Raw genomic sequence first — 10,773 nt, 5'->3', positions numbered from 1 at the left:
TTCCTTACCTTATTGGAACAAAATAATATTATTTAAATTATTTAAATCTGTGTATTCGGGTTTATTCGGCTTTCATTATTTCATAGAATTTTAAATCTACGTCAGCTGCTATTATAGAGTCTCTCAAATTTCAGGTCTCAAGTCTCAGGTCTTTATTTTGGATTTTATTGACCTTTCAGTTTACAATTAGCTGGAGGTCAAGGCGAGTTCAAAGTGTTAGGCATTGATGACTGTGGCATGAATAGCTCTTACATTCTAAATCAAGATCTACATAAAATAAATTTTAATTAATATTTTTAGCGGCCCCCGTAAGGGGAAAAAGCCGCTATTAGGTTTGTGCAAAATGTCCGTCTGTCCGTCTGTCCGTCTGTCACACTCAGGTCTCGAAAACTAGAAGAGATATGAAAAATATTATTTCATCATTAAATCCGGCTTGAAAAGTTTAGGTGCAACGGCTACTTTGGGTTTTCTAAAAGCAAAACGTTTAATTTATAAAATTAATTATGCAAGCGATTTTTTCATAAAAATACACCAATTCTAAAACAATTACGTAAATGTAAGGGAGGCAATGTTACAATATGCTAACAAAGATGGACAATTTTTGTGTATTTTCAGTATCACTAAGTCAAATATATTTTTAAAATGTACAGGAAATGTTTACAACAAATACAAATAATAGTTAAAGACGTTTTTTCTGGTCAACTAGCTGCTAAAATTAAAAGAAAACATTTCTGTTTGTTTATAAAGACTAATAATGTACTTTGTATGTAAATATCACGCACATTTTTTTAAATGGACTTTTTATGCAGCGATTTTCGTGCAGTAGCGTAACGTCGCAACATGATCAGGTGCTAAACTAATTCCTTAAACTTTTTTTAAAAATCAGATTTTATTTATTTTTTGTTTAGTGCCCCCATCCGAATAAAAGAAGCTTGTTTTTGTGCATTTTGTCTGTTGGTCGGTCTGTCCGTCACGATTAGATTTAAAAAACTAGAACTCTAAAAGCTATTGAAAATCAGATTTACCCTTTAATGTTCCTCCCATAACATCTCAATAGTTTTAAGTATCTAAAATTGATTGTTCCGGATTTTTTTGTGCAAAACTAATCAACGCCAACAAATGTTTGTTTGCTCTTCTAACTTATATTACATTCAATTTCCATGCTTAAACGTTGCAAAAACACATTATCAATAATATGTTGTTCCGTTTTTTATGTAAATAGCATATTAATGCTAAATCATAATCTCTATACTGACTTATATTTCATTAAGTGTAAAAATGTTCCGGATATTGTTTTATAAAACATGAATTATGCCTAATGATTGTTTGAAATCGCATAAGGCTTTTAAAAAAAGTAATTTACTAGAATTGATTACTGAAAATTACTTTTTAGACATTTAATTTTCTTGTAAAACATAACATAGAAGTTTTGTAATCGATAAAGAAAGTTCCGGATTTTGTTTCTTACAAATCGTCGCCAGAAATTTCCGAATTTATTTAAAAATCTACTAACGCCAAATAATTGTTTGAACTCCCTCTTCTAATTAATAAACAAATAATCTTCTCATTTACGAAATAATGTTTTTACGGATTTTTATGAAAAATATTTTAACTCACTACTCTCTTACAGTACATTTAACTTTCTACCTAAAACATTAAAAAATCTAATTATCGTTAATATTATGTTCCGATTTTTAAGGAAAACAGAATTCAAACACCAAAGTAAGGTATGAAAATCTCTCCACGTGGCTGTAGTACATCTAATTTTTATACGAGACCATCCAAAAAATTTAATTAACGGTATTACATTTATCTGAAATTCTCTTTTTCTTTTACTATTTATACAAACATCCGGAACAATCTATTATATAAACTTTTCAATTGTGTTCATACCTAAAAATTATTGCGATGTTTTGAAACGTAAAATAAAGGTTAATCAATTTTTAATAACTTTTAGTTGTTTTTTTTTTATATCAAGATAACGGACAGACCGACTGACAGACAAAACGCAAAAACAATGTGGCTTTGATCCTTTTTAAATAATATCTATTAGAACTCAGTGCACCAATGTCTATGAACCCTCGTTAAATATCTCGTGTAAATAAAGACATTTTTTTTTATGGTACCGGTACTAGCCTATTGTGAGGTAATGGAATTTTTTTTCTTTGACGTCATATGAATGGACTCTTTAAATGTAATGTTAAAAGAACGCACTCGGTGCACCAATGTCTATTAACCCTCGAAAAAATTGCTTGTATTAATGAAAACATATTTTAGTCTAACTAAGCCGTGTGACGTAGTGTTTTTTTTTCCTTTGACGTCACATGGAATGAATTCTTTAAATGAAATGCTAAAAGAACGCACTCGGTGCACCAATGTCTATGAACACTCGAGAAATGGCTCGTGTTGATAAAGGTGATTTTTAGTCTAGCTAGGCCTTGTGACGTAGTCTTTTTTTTTCCTTTGACGTCATATGGAATGAATTCTTTAAATGAAATGCTAAAAGAACGCACTCGGTGCACCAATGTCTATGAACACTCGATAAAAGGCTCGTAATGATGAAGGCGATTTTTATTCTAGCTAGGCCGTGTGACGTAGTGTTTTTTTTTCCTTTGACGTCATATGGAATGAATTCTTTAAATGAAATGCTTAAAGAACGCACTCGGTGCACCAAAGTCTATGAACACTCGATAAATGGCTCTTATAGATGAAGGCGATTTTTAGTCTAGCTAGGCCGTGTGACGTAGTGTTTTTTTTCCCCTCTGACGTTATATGGAATGAATTCTTCAAATGAAATGAAAAAAGAACTCGGTATAGTAATGTTTATTAAGCCTCGTTATGTGACTCGCGTTTAAAAAAGGAATGATATCTTGATTTAGATCTAATCTAGATTTTTTAAACTAGATCTAGATTTTTATTACAGTATATCTAGATCTGGATTTATATTCTAATTAAAATTATTTTAGAGTCTAGATCTAGAATTTCTAGATCTAGTTTAGACTAAAATAGACTAGATTTATGTAGAATTTCAATTTCTAAACTTAAAGTGTAAAAAAGAAGTGTAGATTTTCATTTCCAAACGTTTTGATCAATATTGTAATGTTTTAATATACTAAAACTAATCTACTATTTTTTTATTAAATTTAAATTTACGGCAAATGAATCTTTGAAACATTATTACTTTTGACCATCGGATGGCTGCCTGGTCGTGCGGTTTGCGCGCTGGACTGTCGTTCAGATTTATGGATGGCCCAGGGTTCAAACCCTGCCCGCTCCCATCCCCCGTCGTCCTGCGGGAGGTTTGGACTAGGAAGTAATTATCTTCAACTCTGAAGGAACATCCGAAACGTGTAAAACATTTTACATCAAAATTAAATCACCTCTTGAATATTATTTGCGAATATGCAGATCCGACAGGGATCCGACTTCGACGGGGGCCGCCTCTGAGTTTGTGTAACACAAACTCTCTTTGTAATCTTGTTATTTTTATTTTACATTCACGCCTTAGTTTTACTTATAACATCATTATTTTGTTTTATTGTCTCTAATGTACTAGTGATACGCTAATTAAAAGCGCGCGGGCAGCAGGTAATATCCGGCTTGTATATATTTTTCCGCATCCAAAGCAGACAAGGCCGTTGTCCGCCGGGGGTTCTGTTCAAGTTTTCAATTTACGTCTTCAGCGCCTGACTTCCACAAAGGCTTTTCTTTGAGCCTCAGATGTGTGTCTCGCGACCTTCGTGAGAGCTCTCCAACAGTCTTTATCAGAGACCATCTGCTGCCAGCTATTTTTCTCTATCCCCGTGAGGACAAAAAGGCGCCTGAGTTGATCTTTAATGCGCTCACGCTGGGCTTCTGTGTTGCGACGTCCTCCTTTAAGCTCGCCAAAAAATCATTGCCTTTGGTAAGCGGTCTTCCCCCCATGCGCAAATGTCGAACGGTAAGTAGCGCTAAAGAATGCTTAATACACAAAGTTGTAAGCTACAAACCGATTTGTTTCCTTATGCTAAGCGCTAACTCTAAAATAAAAATAAAAGCAGAATTCAATAATTAATCAGTCATGGTTTAATTCTCTATCCAGTGTGTTACTTATTTTCGTCGCATTTAATTCTCTACTTTCTCTCATTTAAAAAAACTTGGTCCATGTGCTGCTGTTCATTTAAGTTCAACATGTATGTGCCATTCATGTCTTAGTCATATCATTTGTTTTACTCCCACATAATGTCAAAGTGCATTTATCTAGCTTTGCTGTATTGATCGTTCATTAAGTATAGAACTCTCTCAAAAATAAACAAAGACGTACAATTTTAGGTGACTACAAAAATAAAAAATTTCACACACTTAAAATCGTTTTAACATCCGTGTACTACTGAACAGAAATCGGTAGTGTGCACACATTGGTTTAGCGTTTATTTGTTTTCATTAAATGTAGAACGTTTATCAAATCGATATGGGGAGTCTTTAAATATTACATAGGTTTATAATGCCAAAAAAGGTTGAATAAAACACACGAGGGACTGTTGACACAGAAAGGCAAGGTTTTGTTTCTGTTAAAATAACCAGCACAGGCTGGATGCCTTGCATAATTGCGAATCAACCTCCGGAGTAAAAAAAAAAAACGGCTACCTGTGCAGGTCGCAACTTGGTTTGCGTAGCTGTGAGAAACTGTGCTCACATCCTCAGTCTTCACAATCAAAATCATCACCATTATACTTTTCTCGGGAAAAAAAGGTGTACATCTAATATTATGTTGAACAATACTCTTTGTGATAATGTATCGGTTGACCTGTCGGTGTCCAGTGTGAGGTTGACGGAGTATAAACATCTTCTTGTGGTCATTGCCGCACTGTTTGTCTTCGTCGCCGCTTTTGTTGTCGGTGGTCATTGTCTTCTCATATCAGCGGTAATACACCAACGTTACCACAGAAGTCCAGCCGGTACCTTTCACCACATCACCGTCAGCAGCCACAAGCTCATCATGCTGGTGTCCACATCTTTCCATCACGTCATCCTTTGCGGATTTTGCCTTCCGCTGACCATCTTTCAAATGGTCAGCAATGGTCGCTGGAGTCTGGATCGGGACATGTGCACAGTTCGAACCTACGTGGAGTCTCTGGTTGAGATAGTGAACGTCTATCACATGATCTACACCTGCATTGACGCTTACGTCATGGTGTGTCACCCTCTGAAATACAGACGTCTTCCGCTAAATTTGGCTACGTCATGGCTTTCTTCTCCTGGTCTATACCTGTCACGACCACGGCGTTTTTCTTAAGTCTTGGTTGGCACGTGGAAGGAATTGAAGAAATCATCTATTGCCTACAAGTTCACAACCTGTGCATAGCTCTCTATAGTTGGAAGTATCTTATGTTTATAATACCCATAAGTGTTTTAATCTGTGTCCCAAGTTTGATTGGAATATCTGTTCTAGTTTTAAAAGAAATTCAAAGAATCAATGAAAGGAGAGATCATATGAAAAATAGAATAAAAGACGCATTCAGATTAGCAAACAACAAAATAAAAATAAGGGACAGCCACCTTGAATTACAAATTGGGAAATTTCAACAAAACTGGCAAGATCCTGAAAAAAATCTCGAGGACAAAACTCACTATGATAAAGAGAGTTATTTAAATGAGCAATCGTTTCGGACATGTCAAACCTCATCACAAATACGTTCAATAGACAGTGATTGTAAGGAATCTAATAATTGTGTCAAGAATGGATCCATCATCGAAGAAACGGCTGCAAAAAATAAATCGTCAAAATTATCCAGAAAATGGAGAGCTTGTCATAAGATTTGTTTGGTTGTTATTTGGCATTGTCTCTATTGGGTCTCCTTCGTGGCGTTCTTTGTACTATTACTAAATGAAACTAAAATGTTCCCTCTGTGGACTGTGTCACTTGTTGCCTGGTTTAGATATTTCAACTCGGCATTGAACACTGCCCTGCTATACAGACACAAAACTGTCAGAGTTTTAGTTAAATCTTTGCTTGGAAAAACTTGAGGATGCTTGGATATTTCTTCAGTAAAATTATTTCTGAAAATACCTTCTTCAAAAATAAAATTCATGACCACCGTTGGTTAATAAACAGACAATATTTCCACACTTTTCTTTGTGTAGTATTTGCTAATCATAAGTAAGCCGAAATGGAGTAATACATGAATGTATATTGAATCCAAAGTTTTATGAACGATTGATGGACGGCTTTATTTAGGGGCTAGACTCATTAAGTGTCTTTGTAACAACCAGCTCAAGATTGTTGAAGAATATGAGAAATGCAAGTTCATGAAGCCGCTGAATTTCTTTTGTGGCTTAACTGACCTCGCAGATATCCTCAAGCCCCTATAGGCCTATATATACTGTTAGGTTGTTATTGATGGTGTTGTTACTGATGTGTATTAAGTCGATTATTTTCACGAGTTTACTTTAGATAGCTAGGTAAATAAATAACCGACTAGATACTTTAATGCAAAGAAGAATCGTGTTGGCTGAGTGCTCAATCGCTTTGCTTCCGAACCGGAGAGTCAAACAGGGTTCGAATCCTGGTGAAGACTGGTTCTTTTTTTACTTTCGGCATTGTCGATGTATTCCAGAGTACAACCAGTTCTATTGGGTCCTGATATAAGTTGGTGAAAATTAAAGGCGGTTGGTCGTTGTGCTGGACACATTAACCCTTGTTAATCGTGGGCCACAAAAACATCATCTGCCCCATTGACTGCACGATCTGACAGGACATCTTTACTTTGCTTTAGTTTTAATTTTTTTTGCTTTTTTTTTTTAAAGTAGGGAACTAACCAACGTAATAATTGTCAAAAACAAACCGAGAGTTATGTTTCCCTAACTCAAAGTCTCCTGTCCAAGTGTCGTTATTTATATCACCAAACTATTTCCGCTTTTTAGTTTACTTGTCACGTGACTAATGGTTCTCCAGATAACCTCTACGCGTCCTTCTTCCACCTAGGAAGATTGTTTGTACTTATCATACATACTTCTGCAGACCTGCCACCTGTTCAGAAACTTCATTAGCGGACACTGGTGAAAACAGTATAAATGTTATTTCTCTTTATAGAATTTCGATCATGACAGTACTCAAATAACAGTGAAAAGTTTTTTTTCCTCTATTATAATAATTATAATAACAGCACAAAATATAAGTTTTGGACCTCGTTTCCTTTTTTTTAATTTTTTTTTAATCCCTGGTCGACATTGTTTCCAGTATTGCTTTTCACACTATTTGCGTTGTCGTCAGACTCTCATGGTTCTTAATGCATCTGTTAATGTATTTATTTACGAAAAAAAAATGCTGTAATATCTGTGACGTATAAATCGATGTTTTTTTAGAGTCTCGGTTTGCACAAAATAATATCAACACTGGGTTCGCTAAAATCTGTTGAATACGGTTACCATGGTAGCGCACGCGAGTCATAAAGTTATCTAGAGTGTGTCCATTGAAGGACTACAATTGTATTTTATTCAGAGACTCAAAGGTTAGTTGTTGTTATTGTTTTTTCTAATATAACAAATCATTCACTACATGTAAATTAATGTCATAGAGAAGTATGCTATAAACCTTTCAAAACATAAAATATGTTTTATTGTAACGCCACGCCTTTATTCTAAATGGGTCACTGAATAAATGAATATATAAGACTAATATAAGTCATAGTGATGTTGTCTTGCTGACTACATTGGATCGTAGTAATTGAAAACTGAGCCTACAAATTTAGAGACTAGGCCCCTACTTACTTGAGTCCCTTAGGAATGTGTTGAACTAAAGGTCATTGTACTGGACCCACCGTTTTCTTACCTCTGGTAGGCCTACAAGTTCTGACGATTATGTTTCTAGAATGAGATTTTTATTTATCACATGCTTTTTTTTTTACAGTACAACTGTCTGTTGTCTGTCTAGTAAAAGGTTTGAACATGTTTTTACTCCCATGTCCCATTCTCGGATAAAGTTAAAACTTTGCACAATTATTCATTGTACCTGACAAAACATGAATCAATAAAAACTAGTTAATTAATTGATGGAGATTAATTATTTTGTTTGATTCCGAAATAAGTGAAATAAATGAATAGAGATGTATATATATATATATATGTATGGATTTAGCCCCCTTATTTAGTTTCGACACACTTTTTTTTTCCGACTTCACATTCTCGGATGAAGTTGAAATTTTGCATAATTATTCATATTTTATAGCAATATTCTAATCCATCCAAAAATTAACCAATTAGTTAATCATTTACCACTAATTTTTTTTTCTTCATATAGCAGAAAGGGAGCAAAGCCCTGTAATTTGCAGATAAATGGGAATAGTTAGCATTTCTTCCCCTTTGTCTTTTTAATAAAGTATTATTTTTTCTATTGCTTGTTAATTTTTTTTTTTCGTTTGTTAAACTGATGTTCTTTAATCTATTTCTTCATAAAGTCGCTTGAGTCAAGACGTTTCTTAACACCCCCAACCATTTGAGGAAATATACTACAAAGCATGGGCTTAGTCTACAGCAGCGGATTCGCGACATTCAACGCAACTCCGTCTCAAGAGCTGAATTGCTCAATCTTGGAAGAGAATACTCACCACACCATCGTGGGGCATCCCACGGTTCACATCTTGCTTGCGGTCGTGCTGGTCTCTCTCACCATCTTTGCATTAACCTCCAACGCAATTGTTCTGAAAGCCATAGTGCGCTGGCGGCTAGTTCATCGCTCAAGGCGATCTGCAGGGATCGGCTTCTCACCACAGGACGACAGCCCCACTTCAGTTTTTCTCATGGGTGTCATGGCTTTTACGGACTTTTTTCTCGGCTCGATCACCCTGCCTCTGTCGCTGATAGAATTCGTTCAGAACTATCACTGGTCCTCGAGATTGCAGGTCTTTAAAGTTCGCAGCTGTCTGAACGTCTTCTGGTGCACGCTGTCAATGTACAACATGACCTCGCTGGCTATCGATAGGTACATAGCCGTCTGCTGGCCATTTTTCTACAGGACTCTTCCGGCCAGAAATAAATTCATCATCTTTGGTGTTTTTATCAGCCTACCTTTGATCTTGACCATTTTCTTATCGGTCAGCGGATTTCAGATGTTAACCTTGGAGCAGATTAAGCATTGTGGGATAAGTTCAAGGCCAGTTCAAGTCTCCATCTTGTTTATTGCAAACGTTTCACTGACGCTCTATATTCCGATAGTTATCACTTCAGTTTTATATTTTAAAGTTTTTAGACAAATCAGCCAATTAAAGAAAACTGCACCGTATTGTGGGCGAAGTTTAAAATCAGTTCGAAAAATGACACTAAATAAGGTAAAAAACTTCCAAACGATATCTTTAAAAACGATTTTCTATAATGGAGGTAGCTTCCACACAAGCAGCGATTCAAGCAGAATCAGAAATGACTCCTCTCCTGACACTATCTCGAGTAACACAATTAGCAGAATTGAGAATAAAGTTCCTACTCACAACTGTGCACCAAATTTCATCATATTCAATGCACACAAAAATTCAGACTATGACGATTCTAGTATACAGAAGGAAAAGACTTCCACCAAGGAACAAGATGGCGGATCGTGTCATTCCAGTAATACTAATGTCCGGAAAAACCTGTCCGCAAGGTTGAATGCAGAGCGGACTCTGGCCGTTCTAGTTGCTTCTTTTATATTCTGCTGGCTGCCTCTGAGCCTCGCTGCCACGCTCTCCTATATCTTAGCAAAGCCACTGCCAGCTTGGATCATTCTAGCTGTTACCTGGCTGGGCTATGCAAACGCTGCGTTAAGCCCGATACTCTTTTGTTTCCATCGTGATATTTGGCAAGCTGTGAAATTATCTTTATACATTAATTAGGTAACCTATTACTTATTGCACACACACACAAGAAAGATGTTTATTTTTGTTGTTTATGTATTTTATAAGCGCAATAAAATAAACTATAAAACAACCTACAACTTTAACCCTTATTTATTTTCACACCAGAGACGGTTCATAAACATTCAGTGATGACTATCCATGAAATGGTAATACTATATACTATATACCATCAGATATATAACACTGATGAAATACCACTATGAATACCTTCAGATATAAGAATAGAATCATAAATATCATAAGTGCAAAGTATAGAATCGTCATAGTTGACTTGAACACTGACCTGTCACGTGACAACGAACTATTGGTTTCTACCGAGACCAATCGTTTCTACTGACCACAGGTCAGTATTCGGGCCAATTATTAGGACAGGTCTCGCATGAACCCAGATAAGGTGAATCACCCTGAAATGAATCCAATGGTGAAGTAGTGTTGCGGCCATATGCTGCGCTGGTAGTGAAAAGAATTAAACAAACAAACACAGTTGACATTTAGACAAAGATTAAAAAAAAAAAAAAAAGAAATTCAAATTGTTTATTTTTACCACATGAAAGATTTTACTTAAGATTGTAATGAAGATTTGGAATTTTCTTATTGAGTACAAAACAATAATGTTTACATTTTAAGAACTGACCATTGAAACAGAAGAATATACTAGTGATGAATAAACAAAGAGAAAACCGAATAATTATCAACAATAATTTGTATGTCAAATTAATAATATTTGAATATGAAATGTGATCATTACTGAAACAAAACATCGCTTTTGTACGTCGGTAACTTTGATTCAGAGGCGTAGTGAAGGGATAGGGCACGGGCCACGAAGCTCCGGGCGCCACCTTCATGAGGGCGCCACAAGCAGTCTATATCTTTATGTGATAATCATGGAAAATGGGGGCGGGTGTCA

At 35.6% G+C, this 10,773-nt stretch overlaps 1 protein-coding gene across 1 annotated transcript; it reads left to right on the top strand.

Moving 5' to 3' along the window:
- Positions 1-8,495: 8,495 nt before the first annotated feature.
- LOC106080321 (dopamine D2-like receptor) lies at positions 8,496-9,842 on the top strand. Its single transcript, XM_013241662.2, has one exon. The coding sequence runs from the start codon at positions 8,496-8,498 to the stop codon at positions 9,840-9,842; it is 1,347 nt and encodes a 448-aa protein (XP_013097116.2).
- Positions 9,843-10,773: the final 931 nt, after the last annotated feature.

This window comes from Biomphalaria glabrata, chromosome 17, assembly GCF_947242115.1.
Source record: "Biomphalaria glabrata chromosome 17, xgBioGlab47.1, whole genome shotgun sequence".
Taxonomy (NCBI): domain Eukaryota; kingdom Metazoa; phylum Mollusca; class Gastropoda; family Planorbidae; genus Biomphalaria; species Biomphalaria glabrata.
This window is presented reverse-complemented; position numbering and strand designations above follow the sequence as displayed.